The sequence below is a fragment of the Stomoxys calcitrans genome, chromosome 4, assembly GCF_963082655.1.
Source record: "Stomoxys calcitrans chromosome 4, idStoCalc2.1, whole genome shotgun sequence".
Classification (NCBI taxonomy): Eukaryota; Metazoa; Arthropoda; class Insecta; order Diptera; family Muscidae; genus Stomoxys; species Stomoxys calcitrans.
This window is the reverse complement of record NC_081555.1, coordinates 131,862,057-131,876,641: the sequence shown is the minus strand read 5'-3', so window position 1 is coordinate 131,876,641 and position 14,585 is coordinate 131,862,057. Positions and strand designations below refer to the sequence as shown.

General features: G+C 41.2%; 1 protein-coding gene across 1 annotated transcript; it reads left to right on the top strand.

Annotated features, from left to right (window-relative positions):
• The first annotated feature begins 3,316 nt into the window (after positions 1-3,316).
• LOC106082621 (probable cytochrome P450 4s3) lies at positions 3,317-8,459 on the top strand. The gene is made up of 4 exons (XM_013245240.2): positions 3,317-3,517; positions 6,717-7,170; positions 7,237-7,946; positions 8,262-8,459. The coding sequence occupies exons 1-4, from the start codon at positions 3,367-3,369 to the stop codon at positions 8,420-8,422; spliced, it is 1,476 nt and encodes a 491-aa protein (XP_013100694.2). The 5' UTR covers positions 3,317-3,366; the 3' UTR covers positions 8,423-8,459.
• The last annotated feature ends 6,126 nt before the right edge of the window (positions 8,460-14,585 follow it).

Genomic DNA, 14,585 nt, shown 5'->3' with positions numbered 1-14,585 from the left:
GAATTGCAATGCTATTGGAGATACATGAAGTTATGATCCTATTCGAAACATTTGGACGTTGAAGAACATAGTAGAAGTCATTGTGCAAATTTCAGGCAAATCGGATGAAACTTGAGCCCCATAGGGGCTTAAGAAGTATTATCGGGAAATCGGTTTATATGGGAGCTATATCAGGTTATGAAGCGATTTGACTTATACTTAACGTAATTGTCGAAGTCGAAATAAAAGGCTTAATGCAAAATTTCAGCCGAATCGGATAATAATTGCGCCCTCTAATAGCTCAAGATGTCAAGATCCGAGATCGGTTTATATGGGAGCCATATCAGGTTATGGACTGATTTAGACCATATACGGCACGTATGTTAAAGCTCATAGAAGAAGTCGTTGTACAAAATTTTAGCTAAATCGGATAAGAATTTCACCCTATAAGTCTTAAAATGTATCGGTTTAAAAGGGAGCTCTATTAGGCTATTAACTGATTTCGACCATACTAGGCATTGTATTGGGTTGCCCAAAAAGTAATTGCGGATTTTTTAAAAGAAAGTAAATGCATTTTTAATAAAACTAAGAATGAACTTTAATCAAATATACTTTTTTTACACTTTTTTTCTAAAGCAAGCTAAAAGTAACAGCTGATAACTGACAGAGGAAAGAATGCAATTACAGAGTCACAAGCTGTGAAAAAATTTGTCAACGCCTACTATATGAAAAATCCGCAATTACTTTTTGGGCAACCCAATAGTTTGAAGTAGAAACAGAACACTTCATGGAATAATTCAACCAAATCGGATAATAAATGCACCTTCTAGTGTCTCAAGAACTCAAGATCCCAGATCGGCTTATATGGCAGCTATATCAGGTTATGAACTAATTTTGATCATACTCAGCAAAGTTCATGGAAGTCATAACAAAACACCTCATAGTATATTTCAGACAAATCGGGTAGGTAAGGTAAGGTTGGGTTAGGTTATGTTGAAAAGAGGGTGCAGATGCCATGCCACTATGGACACACACCTACGCAAAAATTTGGCTTGTTGTGCGCTCTAAACACTAAAAAAAAGTAACCTCGAAAAAGAAAATCTAAGTAAGGAATTCCATGTCACTCGCAAAATCCTTCATTGTTTTCCATTCCGCGCCCCTAAGTTGGTTCATGTCTGGTATTGTGTCCCCACCTAAGTGCCGTTATATGTTAGACTCGAAAGCCAGGCAATGACATGGGAAATGCTCCAAAGTCTCATTATCTTCCCCACATGCCCCACACATGCTATCACTTGCCGCACCAATTTTACATAAGCGAGATCGTAGTCCAATGTCCTGCTATAATACCGAAAGCTATACTGACCTTCTTCGCACGATCTGGATCTCCCCATAGGAATTTCGCCATCCTATGGGGAGATCCAAACGATACGGATCGTGCAATCCTCAGAGAAGGCGTTAATTTGCTTCTTATATTCCAAGCCTGTACGTGGTCTTACCGTCCTGGTTAATATTGCCCTTATGGCCTGTCGACGTCCTCGCGTTAACACCACACCACCTCACGCATTCAGTGACCTTCGCCTGCAGGACCGTATTATGGATAGGCAGTCTGAAACAGATCTCAGTTCCTGGGTTCTCAATGTAGACCCCCAGGTTGCCTTTTATTTTTCGGGACAACCTGGACAACCCTTGTGTTGCAATCAGCCACCTGACTGCTCCATCGTAAGGTTGATATTATTGAGGTTATATGTACTCAGAACGTTTTGATTTGACGTTTTGACAGAAAGCTAATTTTTATCTGATTTCAGTTACATTTACAATTATTACTCACTTTATAGCCGTCCAGTGGCATTTACAATAAAGACTCAGTTAATGGCCGCCCTAATAGTTAAGTTTATTGAGAATACAAATATAAAGAAAAATTACCTCTGTTCAGTTTTTGGGTTGATAAGGTAAGTTTAAACTTTTTCCTTTTATGTATTTTAGTAATTTTAGTAATGTAGCATTTGCCGAGTTCTTTTCCCGGCATCTCTTCTTAGGCAAAAAAAATATAAAAGAAAAGATTTGCTTTGCTATAAGAGCGATATCAATACATGGTCTGGTTCGGAAATTACAGCCAATTCGAATTGCGCCCTTTGGGTCTTGAGCCCCCAAAATATAGAGACATCGATTTATATGGGAGCTGTATCAGGCTATAGACCGATTCAGACCATAATAAACACGTATGTTGATGGTCATGAGAGGATCCGTCGTACAAAATTTCAGGCAAATCGGATAATAATTGCGACCTCGAGAGGCTCAAGAAGTCAAGATCCCAGATCGATTTATATGACAGCTATATCAAGCTATGAACCGATTTGATCCATTCTTTGCACAGTTGTTGGATATCATCACAAAACACGTCGCACAAAATTTTATACCAATCGGATAATAATTGCGACCTCTAGAGGCTGAAGAAGTCAAGAACCAAGATCGGTTTATATGGCAGCTATATCAGGTTATGGACCGATTTGAACCATTCTTGGCACAGTTGTTGGAAGTCATAGCGTAACACGTCATGCAAAATTTCATTCCAATTGGATAAGAATTGCGCCCTCTAGAGGCTCAAGAAGTCAACATACCAGATCGGTTATGGACCGATTTGAACCGTACTTGGTACAGTTGTTGGATATCATAACATAACACGTCGTGCAAAATTTCATTCCAATCGTATAAGAATTGCGCCCTCTAGAGGCTCAAGATGTCAGGACCCAAAATCGGTTTATATGGCAGCTATATCAAAACATGGATCGATATGGCCCATTTACAATCCCAAGTATTTATCGAAAGTTAGAGTGCTTTCGACAGGCAGACGGACAGACGGACGGACATGGCTAGATCGACATAAAATGTTACGACTATCAAGAATATATATGCTTACTGGGGTCTCAGACGAATATTTACAATCAGAATGACGAAATTAGTATACCCCCATCCTGGAGTGGAGGGTATAAAAATCTTAAAATGTTTCCAATGCATTGACCGCAGGCTGTACTTCTTTAAATGAAAGCAAATACTCCAAAACCTGTTTGTTTAGTTTAAGAAAGCCGCACGATACAATTATGTTTTTACCGGTTCTCTTATCTTAGTATTTCAAAAATTTGAAGAGAAGAAAAACCTTAAAAATCTCTTCACTTGCAACAAGAAACTCTGAGCTCATACCTCAACGCAGTGTTAGCTCTAAACAAAAAGTTATTGGTGCTCGCATTCAATATTCGCTCACTTCCACTTTATTTGCAGAAAGATGATTTAGTTCTTTTTCGAATACGATCAAAGCAGCACGCATTGGAATTTCGCACAAATTTAGAATTCTATAAATATTTAACATTTGCCGCCAACTTAATTGGAGCAATGAATACTTTTACGTTGATTGCATTGGCGCTCATTGCATTATTTGGGAGATTTCTTCCAAAGTTGATACAATTTATAAAATTGGTATTGTGGTCAAGAAAGTTGCCCGGACCGACAATTGGAGAACTTATCGAAAATGCTAAAAAACGACGTAAGTTCTTGGAATCACCTATGTTAAAGAAATAATTATTTGATAAACATAAATGTTAATAGTTTTTATTATTAAACTCTGCAATAGATTTCTTTAAATGACCATAATAGCACATTTAGAAAGGCTTTAAGGCTTCAGCCTTATCTGGTATATTAAAATAACATTATTTGCTTTTTTTTTTTTATTTATGGAGCCCTATATCAGTTTTCATTTATATCATCAATAACAATGATTTTAGGCAATTGCCTTATAGTTATTGGCAATAGAACTTTGGACTAGAAAAGTGCAGACGAACGTTTAAAAAAAACAAAACAATCGAAAATTTCAAAAGCAATGTGCAATGCAGATGAGAAAAAAGTTCAAAACATTGCTTAAGAGAGCAGACTTTATTTCCCGAAAAACTTTTTAACTGAATGTATGAAATTTCGTCAAATTTTCTTATATATAAAAATTAAATTCGGTTTGTTTGTTTGTTCCGTATAGACTCAAAAACGGCTGAAGCAAAGATCTTGAAATTTTCACAGATTGTGTAGGTTGGTCTGGAAGGAAACATAGGCTGTATAATTTTTTGATATCGGGAGGGGGGCGGACCCTCTCCCTTACCCCAAAAGTACTAGCCAAAATTAAAAGTGGACCGATCGGGACAATAAGGGATTAAAATTAAAGTAGAGCGCGAATTTTATAATAAAAATTGGGTTCACGTAAATGGGGGGCCGACCCAACCCCAAAACACCCCCAAAACACCCCAAAATATTGGACGAGCATGACGATATGGAACTCAAATGAAAGGTATTCCTGAAAAGATTACGAATATAGTCAGGAAGAAGGAATATTCTTTATAATTTGTTGACAGAGGGCGGTCACCCACCCAGATTCAAGATGAGTTTATCAACGATTTGGGGAGAATTTTTTACATGAATATGCATGTACATGGAAAATGTCGCTAGTATTAAGAGTTGATAACCACCGCTTTAAAATTTGTCCGAAGTTCTCGCCAGGATTCGAACGCAGGTGTTCAGCGTCCTTGGCTTATATGCTACAGTAGCACGAATTCGAATTTACACTACAATACTTTTACATGAGAAACCTGAACGGACGAGTTTAAAAATTTCAAATGTTTATGGAAATAATTGAGGCACCCCAACAAATAACGGGACAATAAAAAACAGTTAATAATACACGTAGATAAAAAATATTGAGGATAAATGAAGAACGGTACGAAACGGCGCTTTATTTTGCCCGGCAGTGTATATCCACATCTTGACCGATCTGAACCAAATTGAAAAAGTTGTGGAAGGGCCTAACACAACACACTGTCCCAAATTTCGGCGAAATCAGACACTAAATGCGCTTTTTATGGACCCAAGACTTTAAATCGAGAAATCGGTCTATAATCGATCTGGGCCAAATCAAACAAGGATGCCGAGGGGCCTAACACAACGGCGAAATTGGACAATAAATGAGCCTGTTGTGGGCCCAAGACCTTAGATCGAGAGATCGGTCTATGTGGCAACTATATCCACATTTGGATCGCTCTGGGCCATGTCAAACGAGGATGTCGAGAGGCATTACAAAAATCGGATAATAAATGTGGCTTTTATAGGCCTAAGACCTTAAATCGGCAGTTCGCACTATATGGGGGCTATATCAAGATATAGTCCGATATAGCCTATCTTCAAACTTAACCTGCCTAGGGACAAAAAAAGAATCTGCTCAACATCTCTATTTTCAAAGGCTGTAGCGTGTTTTCAACAGACTGCCAAACAGACGGACGGACAAACAGACGGTCATGTCTAGATCGTCTTAGATTTTTACGACGATCAAGAATATATGATAAAACCAGTAAGGAAGGGCAAAAGTCGGGCGGCGCCGACTGTATTATACCTTACAACTAACCTATAAGCACAATGCGGGAACAATATCCAACTCTGAACCAATTTTGATGGATATCAGCGGATGTTTTCAGATGGGTTATTAAATAATCAGTATCAAATTTCTGGCAAATATGTTCAAACTCTAATAACTACGGTTGACAAATGACAACATTATTGCAAATTACCCAATATCTGACGAACATATATATAGGAGCTATATCTAAATCTGAACCGATTTCCATGAAATTCACCAGTAATGTCGAGAGCCATTAGAATCCCTCCTGCCAAATTTCGAGGAAATCGGTTAACAAATGACCATTTTATTGCATTATTACTTCAAATCGGACGAACATAGATATGGGAGCTATATCCAAATCTGAACCGATTTATTCCAATTTCAATACGCTTCGTCTCTAGGCCGAAAAACTTGCCTGTATCAAATTTTAAGAAGATCGGATGAAAATTACGACCTCTACTTTGTACACAAAATAAACAGACGGACAGACAAACGGGCATAGCTTAATCGAATTAGAAAGTGATTTTGAGTCGATCGGTATACTTATCAATAGGTCTATCTCTCTTTCTTCCTGGTGTTTCAAACAAATGTACTAAGTTATAATACCCTGTACCACAGTAGTGGTGTAGGGTATAATGAATATACCTCATCCTTCGTTGGTGGGTATAAAAAGGGCCATGATCTGCGAACCTGCACCTGAAAAGGCAGCTTTTTAAGGAGAAGGTTCAGTATACACACTGGTGGATTTATTGCAAAAGTGCAAGGCAGATATTACCGCCTTACAAGTATGGTCTAAATAGTTTTATATAGTGATTTAGCTTCCATACAAACCGATCTCCGGAAAATACTTCATTAACCTCTAGAGGGTGCTGTTCTTATCCAATTTAGCTGAAATTTTGTACAACGACTTTCTATGAACTTATGCATGCAGTGTTTTGTGTTGACTTTCAAGAACTATGCCAAATATGGTCTGAATCGGCCCATAGCCTGATATAGCTTCCATATAAAGCGATATCCGGATTTTACTTCTTGAGCCCTTAATTCTTATCCGATTTGGCTGAAGTTTTCAACAAAGACTTCTACTACGGTCTTTAACATCCAAACCAGGTATACCCCGAATGGGTTCATAACCTGATAGCTACAATAGTATAGCAATTCTTATCCGTTATCCTTCGTTTGCCTATAAAGAGGTACCGGGCAAAAACTTGACAAATGCTCTCCATGGTGGAGGGTATATAAGATTCGGCACGGTCGAACTTGGTACGCTTTCATTTATTCTTCTTACAGAATCACTTTTTTCCTATTTCAGAAATTCTCTTCTGGTTTAAGGAACTACGCGAGAAACATGGCTCCCCATTCAGAATTTGGCTCGGTAAGGACTTGGTGGTATTTTTCACCGATCCAGATGATGTGAAACAATTGCTAAGTGACAATACTTTGCTGCATAAATCCAACAATTATAAGCTATTCTCGCCCTGGTTGGGTAATGGCCTACTGACCAATAGTGGCGAATCATGGCATTCACGTAGAAAATTGCTGACCCCAGCCTTTCATTTCCGCATTTTGAGTGAATTTAAAGAGCCCATGGAGGAGAATTGTAAACTTTTGGTTGATCACTTGCAGAAGAAGGCCAACGAAGAGGAATTCGATGTGTTTCCCTATATAACGCTCTTGACCTTGGACGTTATCTGTGAGACAGCAATGGGTATTAAGAAAAATGCCCAAATGCAAAGCGAGTCAGAATATGTGAAAGCAGTGAAAAAGTATTTAGTAAAGGAAATCTTTTTTCCAAATTATTTTATAATTGTTTTGTTTTGCTTTCATTTTAGCATTTTGCGCGTTTTATCCCAACGCTCCTTCTCAATTTGGCATAGAAATAACATATTCTTCAATTACACCTCATTGGGTCGCGAAATGTTGGCAAATTTGAAAATCTTACATGGCGAAACGAATCGCGTCATAAAGTTAAGAAGAAAATTATTGCAAGACTCAAAGATTCACAGTCTTAAAGATGCTGAGGCATCCTATGACAGCATTGGTCAAAAAAGACGTTTTGCCTTTCTGGACATGTTGCTCATCTCTCAAATGGAGGGCATACCTCTTAGTGATCGGGATATACGCGAAGAAGTCGATACTTTTATGTTTGAAGGGCATGATACCACAAGTTCAGCTATTGGATTTGCCATTTATCTTTTCTCACAACATGCTGAGGTTCAGCAGCTAGCCTACGAGGAAGCCATAGCCCTGGAGGGTCGTGAAAAAGAACCTATGCCCTATTTAGAGGCGGTTATCAAAGAGACTTTGCGCATATATCCCTCAGTGCCATTTTACTCGAGACTTTTAACCGAAGATATGAAAATGGATAAATTGACAGTGCCAAAAGGAGCCAGTGTTACAGTTTTGTCATATATGGTACATCGTAATGAAAATTGTTACCCTGAGCCAGAAGTATTCAAGCCCGAAAGGTTTTTACAAAACAACAAGGAAGTGCATCCGTTTAGTTTTGTGGCCTTCAGTGCGGGACCAAGGAATTGTATTGGTAAGTCTAAACAACTAAGAAAAATAATGGCAACAAAATGAGATTAAAAAAAAAATCTATTTAACATTAAAGCTATTTCTTTTCTTTAGAGAAAATATCATTGAGATTATGCTAGCAGGGAAAATTTCATTAATATTTTTTTTGGTAAAATGTCATTTAAATATCATGGAAATTTTAGCTAAAAAAAGATTTTTTTAAAGGAAATTTTATTAAAAGTTATTGAGATTTTGTTTTTAGTTTAAAATTTTTTGAATTCTAGTCCTTGATTTTATTAATCACTGCCAATCTTTTCTCTCTTTTTTTTAATTTTTTCAGGTCAAAAATTCGCCATGCTAGAGCTGAAATGCACTTTGTCGTGTCTTTTGCGAAATTTTGAATTTCTACCAGTACAAGGATTTAAACCTCATCCCTTTGCTGACTTTGTAATGAAGAGTTCAAATGGCATTAAAATTCGTATTAAGCCAAGAAAAAATTAATTTAAATATTTAGTAAAATGGTATGCATTTTGTAAAGAGTTCCTTATATACACTGGAAATAATATTGTTTGACATGATTTATATATATTTAAACATTTTTCAATAAAATTAAGGTTAAATCGAATCACACTTGGAAACTTTTTTCCACTGTTGAGAAAGCTTCCCCTTCCATAATTACTTCAAAATTGGGGGATAATAGTTTTAAAGGTTATGATTGAGGAATTTAGGGGTTATAAGGTCAAAGTGAATTATCGACTTATATGGAGGCTAAATTATTTATATATAGACCACCGAGGTTACCTTGTTCGCCCATAAGGCCGAACGCCTGGATTCAATTCCTGGCGTGAACATAAGAAAAAAATTTCAGAGTTGGTTAACCCCTAATTAATGCTGTTATCCCCTAACTGATGCGGTTATCCCCTAACTAATGCTGTTATCCCCTAACTAATGCTGAGGCCACCGCAGCGCAGAGGTAAGCATGTTCGCCTATGACGCCAAACGCCTGGGTTCGAATCCTGGCAGGAACATCAGAAAATTGTTCAGCGGTGATTATCCCCTCCAAATGCTGGCGACATTTTTGAGGTATTTTGCCATGTGAAAACTTCTCCCCAAAGAGGTTTCACTCTGCGGCACGCTGTTCGGACTCGGCTATAAAATGGAGGTCCCCTATCATTGAGCATAACATTGAATCGGACAGCACTCATTGATTTGTGAGAAGTTTCCCTCAGTTCCTTAATGGAATGTTCATGGGCAAATTTGCAATGCTGTGAGCTATCCCTCCATGATAAAAAATTTCGAACAAGTGGTGTCACTAGACGGCACGCCATTCGGCCTTAGCGTAAAAAGGGTCCCCTTGTCATTGAACTCAAAATTTTAATAAAGCTGCACTCATTGATATAACGGACGCCTCCCCTCTTCCTTAATGGAATGTTCATAAGAAATTTAGTAATCTATTTATGGACCTATTTGGGAGGCTTATTGTGTGGCTGTTGGAAGCCATACACATACTTAATAACCAAATTTCAGACAAGTCAAAGAAAAACCAATATGGAAAGGTATAAGTTAGTTAGGCGCTGCCGACTGTCTAATACCTTACACCTACCCTACAGTACAAATTGGGAGCTATATATAATTCTGAACCAATTTTGATGGACATCGGCGGATGTTTTCAGATGGGTTATTAAACAATCCCTATAAAATTTCAAGCAAGTATGTTCTAACTATATTAACTACGGTTGACAAACGACATTATTGCAAATTACCCAAAATTTGAGGAACATATATAGGGAGCTATATCTAAATCAGACCCGATTTCTAGCAAACTTCATAGATAATATGGAAGCGTTGTAAAAAATTTTATGAAGATTGGTTGATAAATGGTTGTAAACATGCCTGTACCAAATTTTGAGAATATCGGATTAAAACTGCGACCTGTTTTTTGTACACAAAGTTGCATGGACAGACGGACAGACTAACAGACGGACATATCTAAATGAAATCAGAAAGTGGGTCTATCTCTGGTTACAAACAAATGCACTAAGTTATAATACCCTGTACCACAGTAGTGGTGTAGGGTATAATTAGGGCTTTTAGGGGTTCATGAAGTCAAAACTAAGGATCAGAAGGTCGGTCCTTAGTTTTGTTTGTCTAGAAGCTCAAGAAGTTTCATCGGGAGATTGGTTTATATGGCGGCTACATCAGGTTATGGACTGATTTATACCATACTATGCACAGTTGTAAGAGTACCGAAAGAATACCGCCACATAAAACCAGCCAGTCATGGTGGTCACCTGAGCTGAAGGTTCTCAGGAGGGAGAGCAAAAGGCTTTTTAATAAGGCGCGACACCCTTGTCAAATTCAGGAAGGAGACGAGGAAGCCAAAGAGGAGTACCTAGGAGGAATTCTGTGGGGAATTGGAAAGCAATAGTGAGGAATCTAGGTTGTGTAAAGTGCTCTCGAAGGATCCCATCACGCCTAGCTCCCTGAGGAGGGAGGAAGGGCACTGAGAGTGGGCAGGAGACGGTGGAACATTTGATGGAGGCTCATTTCGCAGATGGCCAGGAAGAGGTCGGCAATCTAGATATTGTAATACCTGCTTACGTGGCCCTAATGGATGACCTCATCAAGGACATCGTTGACGAGGAGAAGATAGCGTGGGCGGTCCTCACCTTCCGTATGGTCCCGAAAGAGTACCGCCACGTAAAACGAGCCAGTCATGGTGGTCACCTGAACTGAAGGTTCTCAGGAGAGAGAGCAGAAGGCTTTTTATTAAGGTGCGACACTCTTGTCAAATTCCGGAAGGAGACGAGGAAGCCAAAGAGGAGTACCTGGGAGAAATTCTGTGGGGAATTGGAAAGCAATAGTGAGGAATCTAGGTTGCATAAAGTGCTCTCGAAGGATCCCATCACGCCTAGCTCCCTGAGGAGGGAGGAAGGGCACTGACAGTGGGCAGGGGACGGTGGAACATTTGATGGAGGCTCATTTCGCAGATGGCCAGGAAGAGGTCGGCAATCTAGATATTGTAATACCTGCTTACGTGGCCCTAATGGATGACCTCATCAAGGACATCGTTGACGAGGAGAAGATAGGGTGGGCGATCCTCACCTTCCGGCCATTTAAGTCGGCCAAACCTGTTGGAATTATCACAGCATTGCTGCAGGAGTCTCTTGGAGTCACCCTGCCATCCCTTGAGCGGCTTCCGAGCGAGCCTGGCAAGGTACTACATACCGAGGGCATGAAGGGAGTTCAGGGTGGTCTTTATCCCCAAGGCGGGGAGGATTATAGGCCTATTAGTCTGTCATCGTTTTTGCTGAAAACACTGATTGACCTGAAGGTGAGAAGGGAACTGACGCCGGAAAACATCAGTGGGGCACAACACGCATACCTCAAAGGCAGGTCGGTGGAGACGACCCTTCACGAGATGGTATAGGAGGTCAAGACGACTCTCGGACAGAAGCACACTTAGGCGGCCTTCTTGGATATTAGGTGCGGAAAGTCGTCGCACTGGACCGCACCCCATAATCTCCCACTGGATCAATAATGTGCTTTATGGCAGGATTATTAATGCAAACCTGGGAGATAGTGTGGTCAGAAGACGGTTGAGCGGAGGAATGCCCCAAGGAGGGGTGTCGTTGCCGATTATATGGAACTTCGTGATTAATGAAATTTTGTTGGATCTCGGTGGGGATGCAGGTTTCTGTCGACAATCAGTGAGATTATGGAAGTGTCACTGAGGAGTTTGTCGCAATTGGCTACCAGAAATGGGATGAGGACCAACCAAGGGAAGGGACCAAGGGAAGACGGAGCAGGAGCTCTTCACTCGGAGATATAAGATACCGGAGTTCAGACTCCCGCCATTGGACGGCGTCGCCCTGTGGCCGACGAAGGATTCAAAACTGTCCTGGAAGTGGAACACCGAGGAAAGAAGTCCTGTGCGCTTTTTTCTCCTGCAGGAAAATGTTGGGTAGGAAGAGGGGGTAACGCCCAAGATGATTTGTTGGAAGTATACGGTCATCGTGAGACCAGTACTGACCTATGGAGCACTGGTATGGTGGAATGCCGTAGAGAAAAGGACGCGTGCGAGGGAGTTCGAGAAGGTCGAGAGAGTGGCCTTCGTCGCGATCACAGGGGCACTGAGATCCGCACCGCAGACAAGGCCTGGAGGCGTTCGCGCATAGGCTGAAGGAGCTCAGCATGCTAAAGGAGGATGGTTGCGGCCACAGTTCGATTCTGGGTTTTATAGATGCGGAGGGTAGGCTGAGGAGGTTCTTCGACCACCTGGCACCAGTGCCGATTGGAGTGAGGGCATTTGCGATTCGATTGCCTAAGAGGGATAAAAGGGGGGCGAATGCTGTACTTGAGGAGGATGAGACCTCGATCTACATAGATGGCTCCAAGATGTAGTCGGTGACTGGATTGGGGGTCTACTCTGATGCACTCAATATCACTATGTCTCTGAGCCTGCCGGACGGGTGTACAGTCTTTCAGGCAGAGGTCTGTGCCATTGCAGTGGCCGCAAGAGAAATTCTGCAGTGGCCGCTCTCGAAATTCAAAATTTATGTGAACAGTATGGCGGCGCTCAAGACCTTGGGGTCGAGGATGGTGAGGTCGAGATGCGTGACGGATTGTTTAGAGTCCCTGGATAGGGTTCAGGCCCACGATGTTACGCTGACATGGGTTTCTGGGCATGAGAGGATTCCAGGGAATTTGAGCGCGGACGAGTGCGCCATGAGGGCTTAGTCTGCGCTGGGCGGACTAGTCATCGGTCTTGCCTACGTGCCATTTGTGGAGCTACTCAACACAGGTTGGCCAGGGAGGCGATGGGACTCGATGGATGGTTGCCGGGCTGTAAAGGCGATATGGCCGGTTATAGACCGGAGCAGGACGAAAGAGTCTAATCGAGAGATCGGTTTATATGGCAGCTATAACAGATTATTAACCGATTTGAACCAGTTGTTCAAAAAATTCAAATTGGCAAAATTTCAGCCAAATCGGATAAGAATTGCGACCTCTAGAAGCTCAAGAAGCCTAATCGGGAGACCGGCTAATATGGCAGCAATATCAGGTTATGAATCGATTTGAACCACAGTTGTGATACCCAAACACCATGTGCAAAATTTCTTTAGATTCAATCGCACTGAGAGGAGGTGAGTGATCAGAAGACTGTTACAAGACTGGCCAAATTCTGCCGGGACGTATTTATTAGGAGACGCACAAGACTTAGTGGAGGCAGGATTACACTCTAGTGATTCATGACGAGGTGTTGCTGTACTGGCGCAACAGGGAGATTTGGTGCTGGGCATGATATGGTCTGACAACAGCCTTGCCCATGTTTATGCTGCGGAGTTTCTCCATCGTTGTTTCCCGAAGCTTTTGTGGTCGATTCGTTCAACCGTGAGGTTAGCCGCATTCATTGTTGAGTCTTATGTTGGAGCTTATACGTATGGCGTTGCCCGCCAGGGCTGCCGTGTCCTGTTTGTGTATATCGCCCTAATGTACATTGTTTTGGTGCATACTCTTGTATGCTGACATAGAGCGATTTCTTTCTCCCAGGTGACATAGAGCGATTTCTTTCTCCCAGGTGACCACTTCGAAACTGTTTGGGGTTCAACTGGTAGTAATCTTTTAAGTCTACGAAGTCTGACCGGAGACTTTAATCTGGTACCACAGGTGTCAGAGGAGCCCCTGGAACTTCGATTCCAGCTTGGCAATGGTGAGGCCGTGGTTGTTGTGGTTTGTACTCAAATCGCGGGTAGAGCAAGAGCTCGGCAAGGAGTTGCGTTTTCTACCGGGTGCCGTGACCCATAGATCCGATGGAGTTTTAGGTAGTGCTCCGCTCCTAACCAAGGAGGAGAACACGTCCAAATATGTTTGATCAAATTGGTACTCATGTGTGGGTTACCACATGTGGGGGCTTTGGTAGACGCATTGTATTTACCCTTGGGGCTTGTGCCTCGCAGATTTGGGCCACGATGGCAGACATCTGCGTTAAACACAATATTCGTGAGGCGGTGAGTATAAAAATACATGGCCATATAAAGGGCAATTTTTTACCTATTATCTTTTTAGCAACACTGGTTTAAACAGCTCACGCACGTTTCGTGCTGTGTTTCACAGTCAATCAACTTCCATTTGGTCTTTAATTATACCATGAATCTTCTTACAAACGAACAACGCTTGCAAATTTTGTTATCAAAATGCGTGCTCTGTTAAGAAAGTTCATCGTGCGCTTCTTTCATTTTACGACGAAGCTCATCTTTGGCTCAATGGGTTCGTAAATAACGAGATTTGTCGATTTTGGAGTGAAAGCCAGAAGCATTGCAAGAGCTACCAATGCATCCAGAAAAGTCACGGTTTGGTGCAGTTTATGGGCTGGTGGCATCATTGGACCGTACTTCTTCAAAGATGATGTGAATCGTAATGTAACCGTGAATGGTGAGCGCTACCGTGAGCTGATATCCAACTTTTTTTTTGCCCAAAATGCAAGAGCCTGACTTGCATGACATGTGGTTTCAACAAGACGATGTCACATGCCACATAGCACGCGTAACAATGCAGTTATTGAGAGGCGAGTTGGTGAACATTTTATTTCACGATCGGGACCGATCAATTGACCGTTTAGATCGTGCGATTTAACGCCTTAAGACTATTTTTTATGGAGCTA

What these genes read in the sequence shown, in the direction of transcription:
- LOC106082621 (XM_013245240.2), top strand. Translation starts at nt 3,367, where the DNA reads ATGAATACTTTTACGTTGATTGCATTGGCGCTCATTGCATTATTTGGG. An exon ending in CGAAAATGCTAAAAAACGAC is followed by an intron (nt 3,518 to 6,716) that starts GTAAGTTCTTGG and finishes TTCCTATTTCAG; the next exon opens with AAATTCTCTTCTGGTTTAAG. An exon ending in GGGACCAAGGAATTGTATTG is followed by an intron (nt 7,947 to 8,261) that starts GTAAGTCTAAAC and finishes TAATTTTTTCAG; the next exon opens with GTCAAAAATTCGCCATGCTA.